The 25,461-nt window shown below is 27.8% G+C and overlaps 2 protein-coding genes across 25 annotated transcripts; both read right to left on the bottom strand.

The window, feature by feature from the left end:
• Positions 1-3,910: 3,910 nt before the first annotated feature.
• LOC145182117 (trans-L-3-hydroxyproline dehydratase-like) lies at positions 3,911-5,774 on the bottom strand. The gene is made up of 4 exons (XM_080057389.2): positions 5,357-5,774; positions 4,863-5,200; positions 4,645-4,773; positions 3,911-4,471 (listed from the first exon to the last, which is right to left on the bottom strand). Exons 1-4 carry the CDS (start codon positions 5,772-5,774, stop codon positions 4,337-4,339), a joined length of 1,020 nt encoding a protein of 339 aa, XP_079913515.2. The 3' UTR covers positions 3,911-4,336.
• A 183-nt stretch (positions 5,775-5,957) lies between these two features.
• LOC145182115 (far upstream element-binding protein 3-like) lies at positions 5,958-22,203 on the bottom strand. 24 transcript variants are annotated; one of them, XM_090100448.1, is made up of 26 exons: positions 22,021-22,179; positions 21,622-21,685; positions 21,510-21,542; positions 20,165-20,206; positions 19,990-20,050; positions 19,848-19,909; positions 19,453-19,524; positions 19,284-19,350; positions 17,500-17,557; positions 14,500-14,575; positions 14,149-14,180; positions 13,931-14,029; positions 13,476-13,523; positions 12,415-12,471; positions 12,015-12,062; positions 11,828-11,927; positions 11,597-11,691; positions 10,319-10,354; positions 9,187-9,445; positions 8,968-9,069; positions 8,808-8,866; positions 8,615-8,664; positions 7,412-7,667; positions 7,077-7,275; positions 6,861-6,958; positions 5,958-6,271 (listed from the first exon to the last, which is right to left on the bottom strand). In XM_090100448.1, exons 1-25 carry the CDS (start codon positions 22,081-22,083, stop codon positions 6,870-6,872), a joined length of 2,127 nt encoding a protein of 708 aa, XP_089956574.1. In that variant the 5' UTR covers positions 22,084-22,179; the 3' UTR covers positions 5,958-6,271; positions 6,861-6,869. The 24 variants fall into 24 exon arrangements, with proteins under 24 accessions (XP_089956574.1, XP_089956572.1, XP_089956576.1 ...); XM_090100446.1 differs by having other exon boundaries at positions 9,187-9,448; positions 22,021-22,171; XM_090100447.1 differs by lacking the exon at positions 5,958-6,271 and adding an exon at positions 6,333-6,625.
• Positions 22,204-25,461: the final 3,258 nt, after the last annotated feature.

Genomic DNA, 25,461 nt, shown 5'->3' with positions numbered 1-25,461 from the left:
AAAAGCTGTTAAAACAATTTTTCATAAGAATTTAGTCAATAAATATTCCAATATTTATACAGACTATAATATGTTTAGCCCTCTCATAAATAGGCCTACATGTTAAACGAAGTGATCTTTCTACAGTCTAAACTATAGCCTACTGTAGTATACATCTATATTAGCCTACTTGAATTTTACTATAGATCTATTATTGCAAAGAAGAAAATAAAATTACAAAATAATATATTAGATATTTTGCTTGTTTCTAAAAAATCCAGCACATGGTTTGTTGCTAATGTTGGTGACGTCACATGTAAATAACGTTATAAAATTTATTCCATTTCTTTTTTAGCACTTGTAGTTAGGTGCTAAACCATTTGCCAACGCATTTTAGTCCATGATTTATAGTTGGTACGTATTTAGACTGTACCAAGGAAATGGTTAAAATACATCAAATAAGGTAAGGCTTTAATCAAAAGTTGGGACCCCTAAACGTTTCATAAAAAATCTTTAAATATTATTTTCATACTGTACTGATGCCAAGACAACTTTTTATTCATGTACAGGAAAGATAAAAAATTCGACCCACCCTAATATATATATCTATATATATATATATATATATATATATATATATATATATATATATATATATATATATATATATATATATATATATATATATGTATATCTCTACAATAATCCGAAAAATGGACCTGGCTTTTGGAGCCAGCACCTCAGAAACCTTCCAGTAATATTAAAGTATGTCGTATATATATAGTTAGAACAGAACTTAATTATTCAAAGTAATTTTTTGCATTTTATTTTGCTAAAACTTGCTTTTATCTTGATTAATAATGAAAATAAGTGAACCAATTTTTGTTTTATTCTACTAAGACTATTTTTTTTATTTATAATTAATCAGTAGAAATGTAAGAAAATGTGTTTGTTATGCAATTTTTGATTTTTTACTTAAACAGGTATTAATTTTCGTGCACAAAAATTAATTGTACATAACTGTTTTATCATTTGTTATGAATGTATATGTCTTTTTTAATTTACAAAATATCAGTTTTATTATTGAATTTTCATTACTAGAATATTATTTTCAGCAATTAGTAGCACTTTTGATTAAAGAAAATCATTAAAAACCATGTCTATCGAACATTATGGCACCCAAAGAAAAATTAGTTAAAAACTACCAAACGAAAACGGGTTCCAAGCTTGGTTAAACAAGATAATACTTATAGAAAAGTTGAAGAACTTACAAATATTCCATTTAAAACAGTAGGAGCAATTGTAAATAAATACAAACAATATGAAACGTTTGAAACTCGTACTGGACGAGGACGAAAGCTGAAGACAACCTCACGAGATGATAAAGAAATTTCAAGAACGATTTAAAAAAATCTGTTTGAAAGTGAAAAAGATATAGCAAATCATCTAAAAAACTTAACACCTTTTCAAATGTACGAAATGTTTTAGGTAAAAGTCTCAGTAACCAGCTCAATCGTCAGCTTTATTCTTAATCCAAGATTGCAGCTGGAAGTTTCTGCTGTTGCTCGCAGTAAAGAGAAACTTTATGAGCCCGAACCCTGAACCTTATGAACATCTTTTGGCTCTGAGTCCCCTCTGTTTTTTATTTTTCTAGGTATGGCCTTGTACGTTTTGCCCTACTTTTTAAAAAATGTTTTAAGGTTTATCTGAATGGACAATAAGAAGGAACCTTGTAAAAGAGCCATGAAATAACTCCATGATAAATCAAAGCAAAGCAAAAATCAATTACTGTAGGTTTAAATAAAACGGCTACTGGCATTAATATTTTTAAAAACTTGCTTCACTTTTTCTTACGGAATTTTTGTGAAGTTAGACATCTAGTTAATAAATATCATTGGTTAATACCATAATATATATATATATATATATATATATATATATATATATATATATATATATATATATATATATATATATATATATATATATATATATATATATATATATATATATATATATATACATATATATATATATATATATATATATATATACATACAGGGGTGAAACAGGGGTGCGATTCAATGTTTTAGGTTAAATCTTTTGGGAAAATAACCGAATTAAATAACACCACATCACCTCTTGTGTATCAACGGTTGAGTGCGTTTTGGGTCGTTTTCCTGTTCAAAAATAAAATCGTTTCCCAACATTAGTTTACCAGCTGAAGGTTTTATACTTATGTTCTGAATATCAAAATATACAAATTAAAATTCATGTTTTTCACCAGTAAATTAACTAACACCATTCCAAACCATACAATAGGTATGTGCGTATCTGCGATTTACGGCACCGATTTTAAAGATAAAATCTGTGACTATTTTTTCACCGCGTGCTCGATGTAGGTGTCGTATGGATGGATTTTTCTCGTCTTTTTTTTAGAATTTTATATTGACTTAGATAATATTTTAAAAGTAGAGTGTTGTAAGTTTATTGCAATTTTTTTTTTTTTTTGCACTAACTTTTTTAGTGATTTCATTCCTATTGAAAACTTCATTCCTGTTCTGGAAGTGAATTGACATTGAAGAGATGATGGGTTTTTTCTCTAACTTTTGAATCAATTTTATATATCTATTTTCTATGTACCTGCCAAATTTCATAAAAAAATAATGACACGCTCATATTCTATTTTTGCACGCAGTAAAGGTACCAAATATTCTTCTGTTGTAGAGGTTGGGGGGGGGGGGGGATTCACAATTCTGAGCATTTTGTGTATTTAACTTTTTTATTCATTAAAAAACTGTTTTTTTAGAAAAATGAAACTTTATTTAAAATGTTGGTGATTTTTTAAAGTATTCAAAACGTGACTTACACACAAACACACACAAAAAAAACCATATTCTGTTATTAGTTGAATAAAAATATAACCGAGGCAAAGTAATGCGCTATAAACTAAACAATGAAGTTCAATTATAAAACCACCGTAAGCCGAACGCTAATTTTTTAGGTTGGTTGCAGTTTTCTTAAGCATTCCATATAATGAATTTTTGTCACTTAAATGGGCATAACTTTTAGTAGAAATTTTCACCATCGTAATACTGATTTAAAGCTCTTTACAAAGATGTATAATAATTAAATATTTGAATAGTTTAAAAATTTTGCACACATACCTACATACAACGCAAGACCATCAGCTTTTCCGGCGCGGTAACTGTTCTTTACATGCAGCTTCGGATGAATGACTTCTTCGTGCATTCATCAAAGTCGTTTTCTTTCGTCCGATTTTAAGTTAGGCTTAAGCTGATTTAACCAAAGAAAAGAAAAGAAAAAAAAAGAAAAAACTTTCTTCAAGAAAGTGAGAGGCATTAAAAGATACAACTTTGCTAAATCCAATGTTTTCGTTGAGCATGCATCATACTATCTACACATCCACGCTGTTTTAATACCACATTTTAATTCAAATGCTTGAAGACTGTCCTATTATAACAAATGGTGAATATTTTATATTGTAATGTAAATACTTGGGGAATGCAATTTTTTCAGTCTAACTATATATTTACTATTTTAAAGTTTTAAAATATATGTGAATATTTCGTTTATGATATTCAAAATTTATATTTCATTTTGACATTTCTAAAGTATCGGACTTAGTATGATTACACCATGGTATTTATTTTGGTTTCAAATCATTTTTTTTTACCATTTAAAAATTTTAGATTCGTCTTCTGTTTTTAGTCCCAAAAACTAAAAACAGAAGACGAAAAACTTTTTTTTTTCTTTTTTACAAGCGCGCAGAGTAAAGAAATGTCATGTTTTAGAGATATAATTCTCGGAATACTAGAAGGGCGGTTTGAGAGTTCAATTAAAAGTATCAAGTGATAGAGAACGTTAAAGTTCAAATGTTTCTAAGATCTACGAGATGCTGGACAAATGGTGAGACTCATAAAAATTTTATTGTTTATTCGACAAGCTTTTTCAACAGAAAGTTTGTTTCAAAAAAAAAATAAAAAAAAAAAATAAAAAAAAATAAAAAGCATAACTTCGCATAAAAAAATAATAGTGACTAAAAATAACAATACTACCTAGATATTGATTTTATTATGTTTATAGCAGTATTGCTAAGGCACAGAGTGAGCATATAAAATTTTCTAAAACTCTCTTGTTCAAACTGTTATACATTATAAAAATTAATACCAATTCTATAAAAAATTTTATTTTGCATTAGGGAAAAATTAGAAACGAAGAGTTTTCTGAACTGGCAAAAAAATGAATTTAGAATACTTCTCATTTATCTTTAGTTGTAATTCTATACTGCATTTTAACTCTTCTTATCGATGTGAAATTTAAAAGCGATGTACACCTATCGAACGAGGAATCCACGAGACAACGTGTCACCAGCTTCCTCGTAAAATACACTTTGGCCAGTATAATACGCATGCCCCTCGACTTTAACTTGGACAGCATCATAATCCCCAAACTTTGTTGCTTGCACTACCTAAAAAATTTCTCTAAGTTGTTTTCTTACGCTGACACAAACTTAACAAACCAAAAAACTAAACTGGAGAAACTCACTTTTTTAAAGGCTAATTTTAAAAAGTAGTTTATTTTCATTCAGAGCCATCTAGAAAACAACTAATAAAATTTTTTTTGAAAATTTTTAAAACATACCTCGCCTGTGAATTTACTACTAGTTTTCGAATTAACAAAAGTCCGTCGTTCACCAACGCCAACTTGACCTTTAGCAAACTGCGCAGCCATTCGAGCTGTTACACCTGATCCGGTCGGAGAACGGTCGACCTGAAAACAGATATTAAAAACCCAAATGCATTTTAAATGAGGTGTTAATCCAATGACTTTATGAACAACGAAAAAGTCCATCCTCCTACCTGACTATCAGCAAATATACACAAATTCATTGTATCTTTGTTAGAATCTGAGTCATTTCCATCGGTCAATATTGCACCATATAAAAAGGAGAGGTCTTCTTCAAAAGGATGTGATATCTTAAAGCTTTCTTGCACAATTCGGATTACTTCATTTGCAAAAGTTATTAAACTTTCAAGAGGAGTTGCAATCAAATTCAATTTAACTTGATTAACATCTACTAAGGCGTAGAATGCTCCACCAAAACTTATATCAAGTTTGACTTCCCCATATGAAGGAAGTTTGACTGTGATATCATTTCTGTATGCAAATGCAGGAACACTGAGAAAACTTACGGCACCTTTTTAAAATTATTTTATCATGTGAACAGAACAAAACTGCATTTATTATTTTGTTAAAATGAAATAATAGCATAATCTTAAGTTTAAATCATTTAGTAAAACTATTTTAAGATAATTATAGCCATTAAAGTATTTGGTAACTAAATAAAACCCACCAGAAACACCATGTTTCATTTCCACTCTCGCTTGCACCATTCCACAGGGGCATTGAATGTTTGTGTCAACATAACCATCAAAAACATTTAAAGAACCTTTATTTAATTTATTATCTACCACAAACCTTCCTAAAGCAATTATTGCATGCCCACACATTGTACTATACCCTTCATTATGCATAAAAAGAACAGCAATGTCAGCTTGTTTATTGTCTGGTTCGACAAGTAAGGCACCATACTGATCGAAATGACCTCTAGGTTCATGCATAAGAAATGTGCGCAAATAATCTAAATTCTCTTTTACATAGCGTCGTTTTTCAAGTAACGTAGTGCCTTCAATTTCGGGGTATCCAGAAGTTATTATACGTAGAGGCTCACCACCAGTATGCATATCAGTCACACATACTCTTATATTCATTTTACTCAGATTCTACGCAAGATTATCTGAAAAACTTTTACTGACAAACATACTTAAGTTAAAATTATAAAATTAAGTTATAAAAAAACCAACTCAGTTCCAAGATCAACTAGAATAATTTTTAATGGCAATAAAGATCAATAGGAGTGCACATATAAATAAACACTAATCGATAAAAATTGCTAAATCAATGATGTCATATCTCATTTCAGAAAGTAATTTAAAATAGTACATGTAATCACTGAGAAACAAAATGCAGCATTTAATTAATAAATCAATTAACATGGCATAATATAGTCAACATGAATTAAATCAACTTTATGAAAAAGCATAATGAGGTAATTCAGACATAATTAACACGATCATCAAAACGACAATGTATGCTGCAAGAAATTTTTTACCATTAGTCTGAGACTCAAGGTTTTGCCATGCCATTGCCCTTGCTGGTCAAGATGGAATAATTTTTAGCATCATTTGACAAGAAATCGAAAAAGAAGCTTAAAAATAAAAGCAAAAATATGCTCTTAAAAAAGGAGTTTTAAAAAATTAAATACTACGTAGCCAAAACTAGTTTTTTCTTTCTCGTTAATATAACAACTTAAAAAACTAAGAATAACAAAGACTATACAAAATCAGGCTACGATCACACTTTTACTGTTGGTAGTAGATAATAATCCCAAATAATATCGTCTTTAATGCAATAATAGTTATATGCAGGAAAGTGTTCACAGCAATCAATTCAGTTTAAATGCAAGCGTATTTGATGACATGCAAAATAACATAAGCGACAAGCATAGAATAGAACAAGGTAGTATAATAATGGCAATTCAACGACATCAATATGTTGTTATCTACAAGAGAGAAGTAAAAACAAAGACATACAATGCAGCTTAATGCATTACAAACAGCTCCTCAACTTGCGAAAGCTTTGATTCCTATCTTCGTTTGAGAAGCAACTTCAGACCGTCCCAAGAATATAATTAAATTGAATTTAATTACATCAGTTGATATGAAGAGCTATTTGTAATCAGTAGCAAAATCTAATCGGAAAATCACCAAAGGTGTGAGAAGGGCCTTTAATCTTACCTGCAACGTTTATTGAGTAGGTGGCTGCTGTCCAAATGATTTATAATATTCTGCCATCTTTGCTTGGTAATCTGCCATAGCAGCAGCTTGTGATCCAGCTAATAGAATAGAAAAATAAATAAAATTAAATAAAAATAACAACAACAAAAAAAAATTACCACTTGATTCTATCAGTTCAATACTAACAATTCTTTGAAAATAAGAAAACTGAAATACCTGAATTAGGTGCTCCTGTCGAATTTGTAGCAGCAGGAGTGCTAGGTGTTTGTTGTTGCATGTATTGTTGGTAGTACTGGTTTTGTTGTTGATAGTAAGCAGCCCAAGCTGCACTATAGTCTGGTTGAGAACCAGCTTGTGCTGCAGTATTATCAGCTGCAGGAACCTCTACACTAGTGGCTTCTGCACTGGGTGTTTGCTGAAAAGTTTTTTTTGCTAAGCTATATTATGTACACATAAATTTGATCATTTTGTTGGTACCATAAAAAAAACTTGGAAATAATAAAAATTAATAAAACAACAAAATTAAATTATTGTGAGCTATGCTAAGTTACCTGTTGTCCCCAGGGTTGTTGTTGGGCTGTCCATTGAGTATTTGGTTGTTGCCATTGCTGTTGTGGATTCCATGCACCATTAGTGGTTGGTTGATTCCAACTAACAGGTTGTTGTTGACTCCATGCACTCTGCTGACCCCACTGATCTTGCTGTTGCTGAGTCCAAACAGCCTGACCATCCCATTGCTGGGTAGCTTGAGCTCCCCATTGACTATTGTGTTGAGGGGGTCCCCACCTACTTCCTTGGTTGGCAGTACTAGTTAAATAAAATTCAAAGATAATATTTCAAATAGATAATTAATGTTTGGAAAAAAACCATATTAAAACCTACTTGAGTAATATCTGAAATTGTAGAAACTAGATAATTTAGATTTCAACAGACAACTTTTGTTTAATTTAGATCTGCACCAATGATGACCTGCTAATTAATTTCATGCCTTTTTTTTATATCTTTTTATTTAAAACAATTTAAAATTAAATAAAAATTATAACACAAGATCCAGAATAAAGGAATAATTCAGTTTTTAAGGTAATAGGAATAAAAGCATTTATTTTTCTCAACAAAATTTTTTTTGTGCAAAAAAAAGTCTTTTGTAATGTTATTTTAGTTGATAAAAGAGTTTCTAAAAGACCCCTGCAGATTAAGAGTTGATGTTTTAATTTTTGATTAATAACAAATAATAACAAATTACAAACTTCTATATCAGTCATTTGAAATAAACCACATTTAAAATAATTTTTATATTTAGACCTATATAAACTTGTCACACCACAAACCTTTCCTGTTTTAAATGCATAGAGTTCTATTTTAATAAAGGTCAGAAACTTCACTTTATTTAAAAAGATTGATGTAGAAATATGTACTTTATTTGTTATTATTTGTTATTCACAGAAAAACCTAACTGCAGATACTTATCCGTGTGGATAGTATTTAAATGAAAAGGATCCATTGTGAAAGCCATAATTGATTAGCTGATTAATCCAAGTTGGCTTTTCAACTATTTCAATTTGAATTATAAATATTTTATACAATTATGTTCAATAAAGTAAAAAAAAAGTTACCCACATAAAAACATTAACATATGTTAATGATACTAATATATATTATACAATATCAAATTATTTGTATGAATAACTGAAGCTTAAACATTTTTTTTATTACATTATTGAAATTGAAATTTTTTTTAAATAAAGGCTTCTTACCCTCCTTGTTGCTGATCATCACTTTCTGAAGCAGGCTTTGCTGTAAGTGACTGTAAGATAAGAAGCATTTGAATTTAACTTTTTACCTGCTATTTAACATATTTGATATTTAAAGTAAATATATTTCAAGTTAAAATAAATAAAAAAAGAAAAATGGAAAAAAATGGAAATGTTAAAGTGTAAATAAAAAAACCTGATCTCCAACTTTGTCTCTGATAAATGTTTCAGCTTTTGCTATTTGCTCATCAGTACCTTTAAATTAAAAATGGGTTCTATAAAAGTAGTCTAAAGTTTAAATAGATTTGAAAAAATTTATACAATGTGTATTAAACGAAAAACAGAAATATCTTTACCTCTTAAATGGAATGTACGGAAAGGAGACGATTCAGGTATATTTCTATTTATTTCTATATTTATTCCTGTTTCTGTATGCATATATTTTAATGTTTCTCCACCTAAATATGACTCACATAAGTTATTTTATTAGGTAAAAAAAAAAGAAAAAAAAAAAAGTATTATGAGTAATTTCTAAAATCACAATAGAAAGAACTAGTTTGAGTCATAAACTTTACCTTTTCCAATAACCAAGCCACATTTATTTGCTGGAACATCTATCTCCATATGTTTGTGACCAGGCTGAAGAATACTACTACCTCCTAAACCACCACCTGCTCTTGGAACATATTGACCTGGAACTCTAGGAACCCAACCCCTTGGACCAACCTGATGACCAACCCAACCTGGTCTAGGAGTAGTAAAATGCCCTGGAACACCTTGAGGAACCCATCCAGGTCGGGCAGTAGCCATTCCAATCGGTCTAGGGCCTCGCCACTGCTATTTAAAAACCAAACTTTTTTAAAAGTAACTAAACATAATATAAATTAAATATAATACAAATCAGATATAATATGAATTACAAAATATAAATTGAATATAAATTAAATATACTTTAGAATAACTGACAGCCCTTTTATAAACTATTTAAATGTTAAACTAAACTAAGCTTTGTCTTTCATTTATATCAACAAGAAAAGATTAAATATTAATGAAGACCTTAATTACTTTCACCTAATATATGTACTTTAGTATAAACATCATTAATAGGATATGATTATGCAGTTTATATATGATTGCATAGTAATGTTCAAGTTAAATGATATTTAATTGCCTTGAAAATAGTTAACCAGAAACATAGTTATACAAAGCACATATCTATATGTATATCCTTTTCATTCCTTTGGAAATAAATTAAAACGAAGCTTCATCAAATATTGTCATTCTGATTTTAAATCTGTTTTTATGATAAAAACAGAATAAAATGACATGTTTAAAAAATTATACAAAATGAATAGTGATTTTTTAATCTAGCTTACTTTTAATGTTAAAGAAAAATTGAACCTATCTAGAATAGTTTTTTTTTTTTTTTAATTAAAAATTGAAAATATTTTAACTAGGACTCTTTTTACATTTAGATTTTAATTTCAAAAGTGATGCAATTTAGGAGCTTTCATTTATTTTATTGAAAAATATTGGTAGTGCTATATATTTTAAACAAGATTCTCAGGAGGAGTGCTGAGAAAATCAAAAACAAACATTAACATTTTTTTAAAAAAAAACTTTAATTATAATAATTTAAAACAAACAGAAAGTCAGTGGCTCATAAACTTATTTAAACTATTATTTAATAAAGAAGAATTGACTCACAAACGTTCCTCCTCTACCACTGACTCTATCTTGATGCTAAAGGAAATTTATTCAACTATTATATTTTAACTTTTAATTTTTAATTGCCTCAGCTTTTAAGTTATTACATATTGATTTACTACACTAAATATTTATGTTACATTTTAAAGATTACTCTAATTTTTCTTATGGCATTTTAGGATGTAAAAAGGGCATAAAAAATTGGTAAGTCCAGTTTTCCTTATTTATGCTTTTAAAATAAAAAGTGATAAATATTTGGTCTTTATGATGAAGCTTCCTTTAACTATTTTCAAGAGAATGCTATTTAAGATATTATTAGTATAAATTTTAAGTAGATTTTTAGCATTTCTTTTCATTTGTTTTTAAATTTAAAAAACTATTTCATAACTAGTGTAACTAGCTATATTTTTAAAAACAGAGTGTGAATATGATTAAAGAATGTCTATAAAACCAAATGATAAAAACCTATAACTTCGAAAAATTTCTATAACAAAAAAACAAAAAACAAAAAAAAAAAAACAGCCTTAAGCTAACTTTAACTTTTTTTAAAAAATGAAAATCGAAGCAACTGCCAATTAAAAGTGTATTAATAGAATAAAGAATTCATAAGTCTTTATACAAGGCTTCTAATTAGGTATTGTTAATTGTTAGAAACAAATTAAATAAAATTTAAGATCATTAAGATACATATGCTTAAGAATTTATTTGAGAAATTTTCTGATTAAGCTATAAAAAAAAATTCTCAAATAAGAAATTCAGCATGTAACTTTATATTTGAAAAGTCATTGAATTTAAGTTATAAAATTTTTTTTAAAGTACTATATAAGTATAGAGAATTTAATAAACTGTTAAATGTGTATTCCATGTAAAATTGTCATAAAATGATTCTCAGATTAAAGTAACTTGGCAAAAATGATGAGCATTTTAAAGGTTTCTTATGAAGAAAAGGGTAAAGCGCATTTTCTCTGTTTACTTAAAAGTGATCTTTTTTCAATAATTGATACTTGGTGTTTTTATACAAGGATTGTTTTATTCAATTAACCTATATTAAAGACATGATGGGTTTATTTTCAATTTTAAAAAGATGATGCTTATAGAAAATTTTCAACCAGCTCATCTTAAAAAACTTTAATATTGCTTGGTTCAAAATCTAACACCCATTAAAACTTACTGCAATAAACTTTTGTAAGTTTTCTTGTGTAACTTGAATTTAGATAGGGTTTTAAGTCAATTGAATTTATTTAAGAGTGATACTTCTTCATTAAGACCGATACTTACAGCTTGTAGTATTTCTAGTAACTTTTCTTTCCCCATAACTATGGCTTGAGGATTGCCTTGGAGAGTTGCAATCTTGAATTCACCTTCCATTTCATCTTTAAAAAATACATTTAAACTTATTTTGTCTTAAAAAAAAACAAACAAGAATACTTAAAATTTTTTTTTTAAAAATGGGTTTTATGAACTAACTTTTTTTTTTTTAACAACAAAAAAAATCTAAAAGAAAATTACTTTTAAATTGAATTCGACACCCCGTCATTTGTTGGATATTATTTATATTTGCTCCTTTTGCTCCAATTATAAATCCAACAGCATCACGAGGTATTTGCATCTACACAATAGTTAAGGATGTTAAAACTTCATTTAGAAAATCAAGTATAAAAATAAAATATAGAGATTAACAAGATCAAAAATTAACCTCTTCATAACCACCTTGGTCTGGATCTCCTGGATTTGGCACCATTGACTAAATAAATAACTCAATTCATAAAAACTAAAAAAAATTAACACCATTGAATAAAGACGAACAAATAAGCTTGTTTTAAGAGTTACAACTCAATCTGCTTTTATTTGCTTGGTATATATGAAGACAATGCAGGTTTTCTATTTAGCAATTGAAAATTGTACCATTCCCACATTAGCAGCTACATAAATACATTCACAGATATCAATTAAGCCAGCAACCTGATTTTTTTCCCTGTTTAAATATTTGCCAAGACTTAAGTATAACAGTTGGAAAAAAATGCATGTAACTAAAATATAAAATAATTAACATTCAATCCCCAATCACCTCATTGGCATATGAGAAAAATATATACCGTAATGTCTGATGTATAAGTTGATTGGTTATATAAGTAGCACGAAGTTTTGTCAGCCTAAAAACATGTTTGAAGGATGTATATGGAATGTAAATTCAAGTTGCTAATTATTGCTCAATTTTTATTTAAATAATGCTAATAAAATGTTTTTCACGACACCACTGGTACAACTTGTTCCTAAAAAATTGTCAACACAATTCAGCAACTTTTTTAAATTGAATAAAAGCATCTCATACAAAAATTTAAAAAGTGAATAGAACTTGATAGCATTTAAATAAAATTATCAAAGAAAATAATTAATGAACCAAATAAATTGATGAATCAAATAAAGCAAATAACCTAAAAACTACAAAGTGCAATAATTAATTTGTAATTTACACAATTCAATAATCATAAAAAAAAAAACCCTAACACTCAATTACTAAATAATGTTAAAACACATATCATAAGATATTAAAAAATATTGAACAACAACCCTTTATGGCTTCAGTTTATTGTAATTTTTTCCCCCTTTTCCTGTTAGGCATATTAGATCTTTTTTAGTACCATGGAATACACATTAACATTCATTTTTTGTTTGGGAATATTTCTTCTAAATAATTGACATCCAGGACATTACGGTAAATGTTTTTCTTGTGATATTGCTTTATTATTTCTTGGGGTGAAATCAATTGTATTTTAAAAAGTAGAACCATAGATTTTTAGTTACTTTTTTTCTCTCTTAATTTTTGGATACTATACAACTGAAAACATGTATTGATAACTGATATTAAAAGCAGACCAATAGTAAACACCAAAAGCGCGCACACAAAAACACCAATCTTCATTTTAAGAGGGTTTTTTTTAAAGAAGGTAAATTGAGAAAAAGTACATTACAATTGAACAAAACTTTAAAGCCAGTATTTTACTGCACTTTTAATAATTTGTAAGAAAATAACCATACAAACAAAAATAGAAAACAAATGCAAAGTAATAAAAAAGCTTTAATTCATGAAATTTTGTTATATTCAGTTTAAAGATAAATTTGTAAAATGTATTAAATTACAAAAAAACTATTTTACCTCAATCTCTTTAGATACAATCAAGTCTTGTACCAACTGTTTCCCATACTTAAAAATTTAAAAAATATCTTTTATCTATAGTAATATATCAAAAAACTTCTTAACTTTCATAATAATAATAAAATTAAAAAAAAAAAAAAAAAAAGATAAAAGTGTTTATAAAATACACAGTTCATAAAAGTCAATTAAATCAAATATAAATTAATAGCATATGAACAAGTTTAATCAGCAATATATAAGTGCAGATGAAATACAAATAATTTTTTTAGGAAGGCTGAGTTATATAAGAACTGAAAAGGTTTGTTATTTTAGGAATGAACTTCCTAAAATAACAAACTATTTCTTGTTCTTGTTGTTGCTTTTTTTTTTTAAATTTTTACAAAAGATTTTAAGCATCAGTTTTGTTTATTGACAAAGTCTAAATAATACTTACTTGGAAAATATATTTGACTTACTAGAACTTTAGTTTGCTCTCCACTTATTCTTAGAGGTTTTTCTGCAGCCTGCGCATATTCACCATCTTGGAAGAGAATCATTTTACACCCAGCTCTTTCCTAAAAAAAAAAAAAAAAGATGGATAATATAAGTTTGTTTTTGCAATATCAGAAAAAAAACAAACAAAAAAAACAAACAAAACAAACAAACAAAAAAAAAAAGCATTCATTTGACTTACCTGAAGAGACTTAATTGTTTCACCTCCTTTGCCTGTAAAAACCCAAATTTTAATGACATAAAGTAAAATTTTCTGATAATTATACAATTTCCCTTTAAAGAAACCGGCATAAAACTTTTAAAATTATCCCCCCTGTTTTCTTAAATAACTAAATTCCTAAAAAAAATAAAAATATTGCAAAAACTGTAATCATCATTTAAATCATCTGGCAATTAAACATACAGATGGAGCATTATTTTCAAATAGTCTTTAAGGCAAGTTATGCTTCAACTAAAACAAGATAACTTGTTATACACAGCCAAATATTACCAGTCAGGCTTGATGTAGTGTATAAAAAACATAAAAACTTACCTATTACAAGTCCAACTTTGCCAGAAGCGATTTTCATTTCAATTGAGAACTCTCCAGGCAGATTAGAACCAAGCATCTAAAATATTTAAAAAAACAGGTTAACTTAATTTGAAAAAAAAAATTATTTCAAAACAAGGATTTAAATCTGGAAATATATAAATAAAATATATACAGTAGTGTGCTAAAGTAACAGGACAAGTGCATAACTTGAGATAACTTTTAAATGAAAAGTCCAATTTCTTTCAAATTTTCACTGGAATGTCAAAAAATTGATTACAATTCTAAAAACAAATGAATTTTTACTAAATCTAATCAATCTAATCTTAAAAGTTCATTTTATTGAAATATGCACATGCAAAAGTATTTGGGCTGAAAAAAATACTTGAAGCAGATTTTTTTTTAAAACATTTTTTCAAATAAAAATGTTTTAATATAAAGTAAATTTCTTTAATACTTTGTCGGGAAACCTTTGGCATCGATTACTGTTTGACAGTGACAAGGCATTGAATCCATCAGCTTCATAATCTCATTATTGTCGACTTTTTTCCCATTCTTGTTTCAGAATTTTAAATGAATCATTTTTAATTGTTGGTTTTTGACCTGAAATTGTTGATCAAGGTGTTCCCATAGATGTTCAATAGGATTAAGGTCAGGAAAAGTCAAGGCCATTCCATTAATTAAATTTTTTTTGTCTTGAAAATGTTTTTAACAAAGGTTGAAGTGTACTTTGGGTCATTGTCCTGCTGAAATATCCATCCTTGAGGCATTTTGTCTTTAGTATGTGGTAGCATAAGATCCTTAATGATTTTTGATTGATTGATGATTAGCATAAGATCTTTAATGATTTGTAAATATTTTTGTCTATTATGTCATCAATCAAATGGAAAGGAACGACACAATCTCCACCTCCATGCTCTACTGTTAGAAGCTGGTATTTAGGACTGTATCTATGGCCTTTTAGTCGATGAGCATATCTAATACCATCAGATCCAAATAACATTAACTTAGATTCATCACTAAAAAGTACTTTCGATCATTGTTCTCTTGACCAATTCAAATGTTGATTTGCAAATCTCATGCGTGCTTTTTGAGTCTTTAACGAAATAAAAGGTTTCTTTGCAGGATGTCTTCCAAATAGATTTGCAGACCTCAAACAAAGCCTAGCTGTGTCAACACTACATTTTAGTTCTGTCCGGATACTTTTGCATGCACATATTTCAATAAAATGAACTTTTAAGATTAGATTGCTTAGATTTGGTAAAAATTCGAAAGAAATTGGACTTTTCATTCAAAAGTTATCTCAAGTTATGCGCTTGTTCGGTTACTTTTGCACACTACTGTAAATAACTATTCAGAATACTTTAATAAGCAGAAATATTTCACAAAAATTATAGTAAATAAACTGTCATAGTATTAAAATGTATAGGACATTAAAAGTATGCTCGGTTAAGTTTTTTCTGTCTTTTTTTTCTCTCCACTTATTAAGTTCTATGAGCTTTTTTTTAAAAATAGTTTCAACAGCTAGTAAATACAACATAGCTACTGCTTTAACCGCTATGATATTCATGGTGAATCAAATTGATGCAAAGAAATTATTTTACCAACAATCAATTTAATAAGCATTTTGTGATCAGTTTAACATAATTCAAGGAAATGAACAATGTTAAACTGAATGAAAATTAAAAACGATGTTGAGCTGAAATATTTTGGAAACAATTGTTCACAGGAATTCTTATGAAATATTTATTGTTGCTGTAAATAAAAACATTATTGGCTACAATAAATACTAATTTTGCTGGGTTTCTTTTCAACTCCCTGCGGTCACTGTGGTACAGAATTTACCAATTTTTTAGTAATTTCAATCAGTGATTCCCTTTTTTTAAATTACTTTTTGTTTTGAATTTTGTGATTTAAATGATTCCACAGCTATTCAATAGCTAATTCAATTGGGTTAAGATCTAGAAAATTTCTCCACAATGAATAAAATTTTTCTAATTTGTATTCATCTGTCTAAATTACATTATTCCAAAATATTTGTGGTAAATTTTTGGTTAAAAATATATTTAGATAGCTAAATATTTGTTTTGAATTTACTTTTTACTATACAAATAGTTTTTATTAGTAGAATTTCATTTGTTTTAATAAATAATTGTATTCAGTTGGTAATGTTTTTTAGGAGTTGAGTTCATTATTTAAAGTACTTTTACTTTTGTTTAAAATTCTTATTTTTACATAGAATATTTCAGCATATTTAACATGGTTGTAGTTGTGTCATGGTGTGTGAACATCATGGGTACCAAATACTTAAAAATATCAAAAAAGCTGTGTTTTCAAAGCAATTTTAAGGATGTTTTTTGGAGAAGCAATAAAGGTACACCTGAAAACTAAGATAGTCTAGCAAACTATCTAGTTATTTGGTGCTATGGTAAAGCAAAAAAAATCCATTTTAAGTCACTGGTTGTAATAAAGAAACTGTCATAAACACTACAAAATCCAACATTTGTGCAGAACACACAGTAAAAACAGTGCAAGAGATTATGATTTACATAAAAACTGGATAAAAACAAAAAAACTAATTTTATGTAATAAAACTTAAAAGTTATACTGGTATTAATTTTTTAAAGCATTTAGAATATTTTAGAATTACAGAACTTTATGTTAAAAAGGCCTATAACAATAAAATTGTTTTTTTGTTGTTGTTGTTGTTTTTATTTTTTGGGGAAATTTTATAAAAAAAAAACAACTTAAGATATCTTTTATTTTTGGTCTAAAACTCATTGTGCGGGACTATAACCATACAAGATTTTAAAAAATTATCACACTACTATTCAAAGCTTAACACTAATAACATTCATTTATTTAAAGATTCATAATCGAATTACAGAAAATACCCAGTAAACAACAAGTGTACACTGAAATGTACAATTTGTAACAATTTGTTTCAATTGAAGTGGACATTTTTAATAAATTGAATAATCTTCATTCAGAGTTGAAACTTACCAGTCTTTCTGGAACTTTCCCCTCATTTCTTATTTGTTCAATTAACTGTTTAGCCTTACTAAAACAGAAAAATAAAAACTACTTTTATAACAAATCTTTAAACTATAAAAAGTTTTAGGAAAAAAACAAAAGAGCTGATTAGCTGTTTCATATTTGAACTATAGTGAAATTATAAAGCAACATTAAGTCAAGTACCAATTATTAGCCATTATAAGTCAATAACTAGCAACTAGTTACTTTCAATTAATAGTTAACACTTGCAAATATTTTTACTTCATTTATAAGGTGAACAGTTGGAATATAAACTTTTTTTATTACTCAATGTTCACCTTATTAATCTTTGTTTTCCTATTTTACCATGAAAAAAATCATATACTTGACTTTATTATCTATTTTTTTCTTCTTATCTTTCTTGCGCATTCACATAGCTATTTTTTAAAGAAAGTCTTATTTTCATAATTTATAAATAACTTGCTATTTATAAAAAATGGTGGCAAACTCTGGGTGAGAGTAAAAAAACAATTCTGTAACAACTGCCCAAAGTAATTTTTAATCTAATTACAAGCCCAGGAAAATCTATACACTAAAAGTATAAATAGTATGCAATAATCCTGAAAGCATGCAGAAGAAAAAAGTTTACAGCGATTGTAGAAAACTTGTTTTTTTTATTGAGTATTCATAAAGACAAGTCTTTATGGAAAGTCATATAACTTAATCAACTACAAGATCAAAAAGGAGCTTAAAGGCTCCAGCTTCTAGAAAATCTTAAATGGCTTTGTATCCCAATTCTCAACTTATTACAGCACAACAGTTAGAAATCTATTGAAACTGGACTGGTGGAATATTTAAGAACTGAGGGCAATTTAATGGAAAGTCTATTTGAATTACAATACTTAGAATTAGATCATAACCTGAAACTGAAAGTGAAGAATTAGATCATAACCTGAAACTGAAAGTGGGTTTTTTGTTATAATGGTCTTGTTTATCATAAACTGAAATGTAGAAACTTGAGCAGAGACTACAACTAATTTATGTTGATGGAGGGAGCAAACTCTTAAAGGTGCTATTGTTAAATAAATTCTTAAAGGTTATATTATTAAATATGTTATTGCAGATGAGATCACCACTAAAGAAACCATTATTACTTTGCAGTTTTTTGTGCATCAATGCTTAATTTAGTTATCTTTCTTTGTTTTATAAATAACTTCTTTTTTCATTTAAAAAAGATGTGATAAAATCAACTGGCATGTGTTTAAAATAACAAACTATCACTTGCACAAAGTTGGTTTAAGCTATTGGATTAAAGTAGTTTGGAAAAGAAGCATATTGATGGTTATCTGGCAATATCTCATTTTTCTCACATTGACAAAGTTTTACAAAAGAATATAAAACCTATTTCAACTTTTCCTAAAGACTAACGTAAAGAAACATTACTTTTTTAAATTTAAACCATTGGTGGTAATCTGTGACTTACAAGATTTTACTAAAATAAATTAAATGTTTTAAAGAAACTTTATTGAAATTTAAAAAGTAGAGAGATTAAAACAACAAATTTACATTACAAAAAGGATTTTACACTCTCTATAACTTAATATATCAATTTATTATTAGCATGATAGCTGATCTAAGATTGCTTAGACTGCTTTTATGTTATTTTTATGTCCTAATTGAAAACTTTGTTAGTATACAATTAGAGGCTATATTTACAGCTTAAAAAATGATTTTCATTCACCTTTACGGATACTGACAAATCTATTATATTACCTAGTTTAATGAAAGTATACCTGACAGCTTCACTGGAACCTGTTATTGTGATTTGACGATCCATATCCATCATATTTGGTGGTGGATCTTACGAAAAAACAAGAATACAGTATTTGAATGCAAATGTTTAAAATGAATGTTTAAAATGCAAATATAAATACACATTGATAACTTATTTTGTTATTTTACCTGGAGCAACCTGTATTTTAGCACCAGAATCAGATTGCAGCCTGTTAATCATTTCACCTCCTCGACCAATAACTGAAAATTCATGATAATTTAATATTGAGAAATTTAACATTAATTTGATGCGGGTAATTGCAATTATATTGCTTACTTGAAAGTAAGTTTCTTAAAGTATTTATTATGTAAACTTTTACTGTAGTAAATATAAGCTTTAAGAACTTTACTAAGCACAGAATTTTAAGTTAACTTGTACAAGTAGGTATAAAGCGATAAAATTAATGCATAACAAAGCTAGCCAAATGTTTGATGAAAGATATATTTAAGCATACATATGTTCAGAGTTTAATGATATGTATGAATTGCTTTTAAGACAGACAATATTTACAATAATAACATACCCAAACCAACAAGTTTATTTGGAATCGAAACATCTTCAACCAACATTGATCCAATACCAGCTCTAAAAAATAACAAAGCATAATAAACAAACTACTTTATTTTGTCTTTAATGGATTAATTTTAAAAAAATATTATTCTTGCCTTTGCACAAGACTATTTGCAACTTGCTGAGCTATTGTTTTAGGGTCAGAATGATCTACAGCTGAAATAGAAACATAGAGGTTATACAGAAAAGATGCAAAAAAACATTAAAACTAAGTCAAAACCTAAGTGGAGAGTTTCATATTTTTAATGATTGCAAAACTTTAAAACATACCTCCTTCAATTGTCATTCGTTTAGAAAAAGGTTCTGATGAAGCTAAAGGCAAACAAAAAAACTACTATAAAACTATTAAAAACATTATTACTACTAACAACCAGGAATTTTTTATTAGCCAAATAATATTACAGTTATAAAAAAAAATAGCAACAGCAGCTTATTCAGCTATTTTAAATTATTTTAAATGTTGAAAGTATTGTGTGGTTATAGCTCAAGACTGCACATTATTGCAACAAGCATTTTTGGTAATAAACAAACAATTGAAAAATTTAAGTAAAAATTTTGTTTTAGTTATATTTAAAAATCATTTTTTTAGCTATATAAAAACAGTCAAACAATTTTAAACCTCTTCACAACTTTGGTAGAAGATGAATTGTGTTTGTTATCTTATTTAAAAAAAGAAATTTTTTAAAAAAGTCAAAATATATAAAATCATCAAGAAACATTTCAACTACATACACAACAGCTGACAAGATATGACTATTAAACTAATCATAGGCAAGCTATATAAAGCCATTGAGCTTAAAAAGATATATTAAAAGTGATATTTGATGGTGACATAAGCAAAGTATTTACTTGCTATTTATTTTGTACAAATAGGGCTGGCTAATACAATACGTTAACGAGCCTAATATCAGCTCTATTTCAACCAGCAAAACCTAGGCTAATTTTTATACAAAATTTCAACAGGGTAACAGTAGTTATATAAAAAGAAGTTACTACTATATCTTCATGCAGCTACATAAGTTTTCTATATAGAGCTGATAAAAATTAAGCTGACTAAAGTGCTTACTGAAAAATATCTTTTATTTCTGTAGTTTGTTTCTATTACATGTAGTAGAAAAGGTTGTCTGCTTGAAATTTCAAGTCCACCTATTCAAAAATTGAGGATCAGTATTTAAATTATAACATTTAGAATTGCTACAAATATATCTACATGCAATATTTGATATTCTAAATTTAAAACCATTCAAAATTTTGGTAGGCTTTTCATACAAAAATCACTTTAAGAGATATTCATGATATTCTAAAAGTAAGCTCTAGATGCTGTTCTAGGATTTTATAATATTTAAAGGTTATTTTACAAAAGTTACAGGCAGACAAAATATTCTGTAACATATTTTTAGTTGGCATTTTCTAATTAATACTGCACTTTGACTGCTAAATTTGATTGTGGCACAACAATTATTCTGAATCGACATTTTGTATGGTTTATTGTTATAAACATTACATATTATAAGGCATCTTCTTTTACTCTGAAAAAAAAAAAAAATTGCTACTGGATAGTTCTATTGTAGTTCTTACCTGTCTAAAAATTATTTTAGAAAAAAACTATACATACTAAAGTCTTGATAGCTCCTTTTCCGAGAATCGTCTAAATATTTGAATAAAGATAATGTCATATAAAATTAAAAACAAATTTTTTTTAAAAAAATGGAGTTTTGAGATCTTACCATACTCAAGATAATTATCAAGAGGAGTCCCAGTAGACTGTTGTTGTTGCAGCTTGGCAGCAATCTTTAAAAATATAAACTAAAGCTTGAATATAAGCCTTCATTATAAATAATCAATAGTGGAAAGGGTAGGAGCCACGTTTCAGCTATATAAAAACTACTAATCATTTTGGTAAAAGAGCTCTACTTTAACATTATGGTTTTAAGACTACTTAGTGCTACTCACTATAAGTATAGAAAACTTTAAATTGTCTAAACAACTCAATCAAAAGTCACACGTGCATATCTAATACGGACAAGGTCGTTGCATAAACATTCAGATTTGAATAAAAAGGATTCTATTTTTTGACATCGGAAATTGTATAAACTTATTTTCTAAAGTTTATCACAAGCAGTCACCTGTTTGGCACGAGCCATAGCGTCTTTAAGGGCATTTTGCTGATCAGTAGTTTGAGCAGCCATTGTAGCAAATGCGACCTTGCTGTACTTTTTGTTCGAATGTACGATTGAAGGATTGTGGGAAGGCGCGATAGTATAGCCTCTTTTTCATTTTAGTATCCCCACCGTAAAAATACGAGTTTGGAATCTTTAAAAAAGGGGGCGTACGTTAATATATTAAACGTCCCCCCCCCCTTTTAGCATGAAGCTAAAGTTAACTAAAAACAACGATACAACAAAATTACTTTTCCCACGCACATTGGAAATCATAACTTGATTGTCAAAAATTTTCAGATCATAATGAGTCTATCAATATGAGCAGAAAAACAGCTGGCATATTTCCAAAATAAGTATTCATAGATCATAATTTCTTCTTCAAATAAGATAGGGTGTAAAATTTGCTCAAAGTTAAAAAATCGAGAACCTCATAAAAAATACATTTCAAGTAAAAAAAAGATATATTTTAAGTCAATCGAACATAACGAATGTTATACCAAAAGGGTCCGATAAAGCAATTTAAGCAACCTCAAAAAAGAATCAATATTTCATTTTTTTAATCAAAAAATATAGCTATATAGCTGCAAAATTACTGAAACTATCTAAACAAAAATTAAATAATACATCTAATACAACAAATGAAAAATATTTACCAGCAACAATTTATTACATAGTTTAATTGAAAGCAACCAGCCAATTGGAGATATGATTGAAGAAGTTGAGTTACAAATAAAAAATGGTGCATAGTGTGAAAATCTGTATACATTCAAAATTTACTGGACTTAACTTTACAAAAAATAAATTTGTAGAGCTATGAAACTACCTGAAGGAATAATAACAAAAACTTGGCACCGTGATAAATGAATTTCGCAAAAAGTGCTTCAGCTATCTCTATATGCTAAAACATCAAGGAGGTTATAGAACCTTCTAATGTATTTTTTTTTTTTTTTTTTTGAAAGGAAATTAATTTTGTAGATGCTGTTACAAGTTTTGATACATAAATGTCTACTTTGATACATAAGTGTCTACTTTGCTTGAAAGTGAGTTATGACTAAGTTAATTAAAGAATTCTCGTATGGGACTTTGTTCGGAAGGTGTAAGTAACATGCTGGGACAGAAGCAGGTTTTCATTTTAAAACTTAGCCTAAAATTAGTGACTTAAATAGTTTTGTTGGCATTATCTGAGTAGGCATTTTTTGATATGATAAAAGTAATGCTCCAACTTAGTCAAATCCAAATTTATTATTAATGGAATAAAAATTTCATGATGTTAAGAAAAGCTGTTAGAGAATTGGAAGCCAAAACTTTGAAAGTCTATATGTTATCGATGTTATGTTACTATTTGATGTAATCGGTCCTCGATCAGCGCAAGAGCAACTAAAGCTGTCTGGAAAACTTATGCACCACTTTATTACCATTTTTCCCAAGAAGTATAAAATACTGGTTTAATAAAACGCCTCTGATTGTTTTATTCTTGTATTTTTAGCATTTATAGATTTTATGTGAATATAAAACTTTAAATGGTGCTTCAATTGAACCTTTTTGTTTGCATAGGGGAGACCGAGCACAAATTGTCGCACGAGTAAATTGTCGTGAAGCTTGGAGGTCAGTCACCTCCACAGTACTACTTACAAAAAGTTTGTGCAATGTGTTATGTGCCTTACTAAAATAGCTAAAACGATATCTAAGCTTATTTTACATGTTTTATAATTTTTAACAAAAAAATTTTAGTAAATAAAAAAAAATGTATATAATAGCGTTTTTTTTCGTGATTATGATGTAATGAAGGTTATTTAAGATTTTCACGCAAGACCAAGAATCAGTGCAGTGTTTTTAAGTATGTAAGACCAAGAATCAGTGCAGTGTTTTTAAGTATGTAAGAATTTCTTATTCTCTATGTATACCTTATCATATTTTCAGTAAACATAAGTAAAATACCCTCTTACGAGAACATATTATCGCAAATTGCCCCATTTAGATGAAGCAAGTTGGGACATACCAAACGATTGTTGTAAAATTACTTAGGCAAAGTTTTTGTTTTAAGTGGTTTGTAAAAAAGAATTAACTTTGCATTTGTTTATAGATCAATATTGTACAGCATTTTTTAAATTTAGTTTTAGAAAGTCACAGTATTTCAAAAATGTAAATAAGCTGTTTAAGGAACAAAACAGGAATAAGCAAATGAAAAAATATAAAACAGAAATTTAGAACATTAAGGTGAAATTTTCATTCCATAGTTTTTTAGATAATTGTAACTTCTTATAGCCCTCGCTATACAATCTTTAAATCTTTTCAAAATTCTCGAATTCAGTTTTAATAATAAACATCCACTCTGATTATTAAATTTAATCGCCATTTAAACGCTTGTTTGTTTATTCCAGAGTTTGAGGTGGCTCGAAATTACCTTTATAATGCTTTGCCACCACTTTGACGATTTGGATGCGTGCGCAGAAAAGAATTTGAATCAAATGTTTCTTTTATAGTATGAAACCCATTCCTTCAATAACTTGCTTTCGCATTCTGACTTGAATGACAGAAATTATTTTCTGCGAATTATTTATTTCAATTAACTTTGTAAAACATTTTGCGCTCTAAGCTCCTTCGACTGTTAATATAGCTTGTAAAATACAAATATCGCAACGGCTTTTCTTATTCATTTCTTTTATCTAAAGTTGTTCCTTTAATCATTCCTTCAATCATTTAATATTTCTTTCTTGTTCACAGTAAAAAAGAAGACATGAAGTATGTTGCAAATCTTTTCTTGTACGGACCATCTACCTTTAAGTTAAGCTGATGAATTTAAGACGTTCAAAGAGCTGTAAATCTAATTGGGACTTTTAAACCATGAAAAATTAAAAATTATTGCATTTTATTGTAACAAGTATTATAGACTTTGTTGTTAATTACAAGAATTAGTGTCAACTATTAAATGTTAATGATAATGTATTTATCGCATAAATGCTCAATTTTTAAAATATATCTTTTATAATGTGTATATAATATCTCAAAGAAATTGTAGCACTACCATAACAATTGATTAACAGACAAAACATTTTTGACATTGGAGCAATAAATTTTTATGTGCGTTGTTACTTTAGTTTTTTATTTAGCGCGATGTATGATGATTTGAAAAGCATATCTGCTGAACAAACGTTTCCGAACCCGACTTGCGGAACATATTTTTCTGAGCCCGAGTTGACTGTCAATCTCTTTTAATAATGTATTGTACAGACTGCCAATAACCTTATAAAGGAGGTGTCTTCGACACAATTAAAGTGTGCATTAAGTTTGGAAAAGGTGTACATAATAAATTTTACGAATTGCAGTTCATATGTTAAATAAAAAAATTATTTGGATTTTATATTTAGATTTTAATAAAGTTCGAAAAACAATGAATATTTTATA

Source organism: Hydra viridissima, unplaced genomic scaffold (genome assembly GCF_058129835.1).
Source record: "Hydra viridissima isolate aposymbiotic clone 2 unplaced genomic scaffold, HvirCarnegie_v1 scaffold_10, whole genome shotgun sequence".
Classification (NCBI taxonomy): Eukaryota; Metazoa; Cnidaria; class Hydrozoa; order Anthoathecata; family Hydridae; genus Hydra; species Hydra viridissima.
Note: the sequence above shows the minus strand (reverse complement) of the source record. Positions and strands in the feature narration are given on the sequence as shown.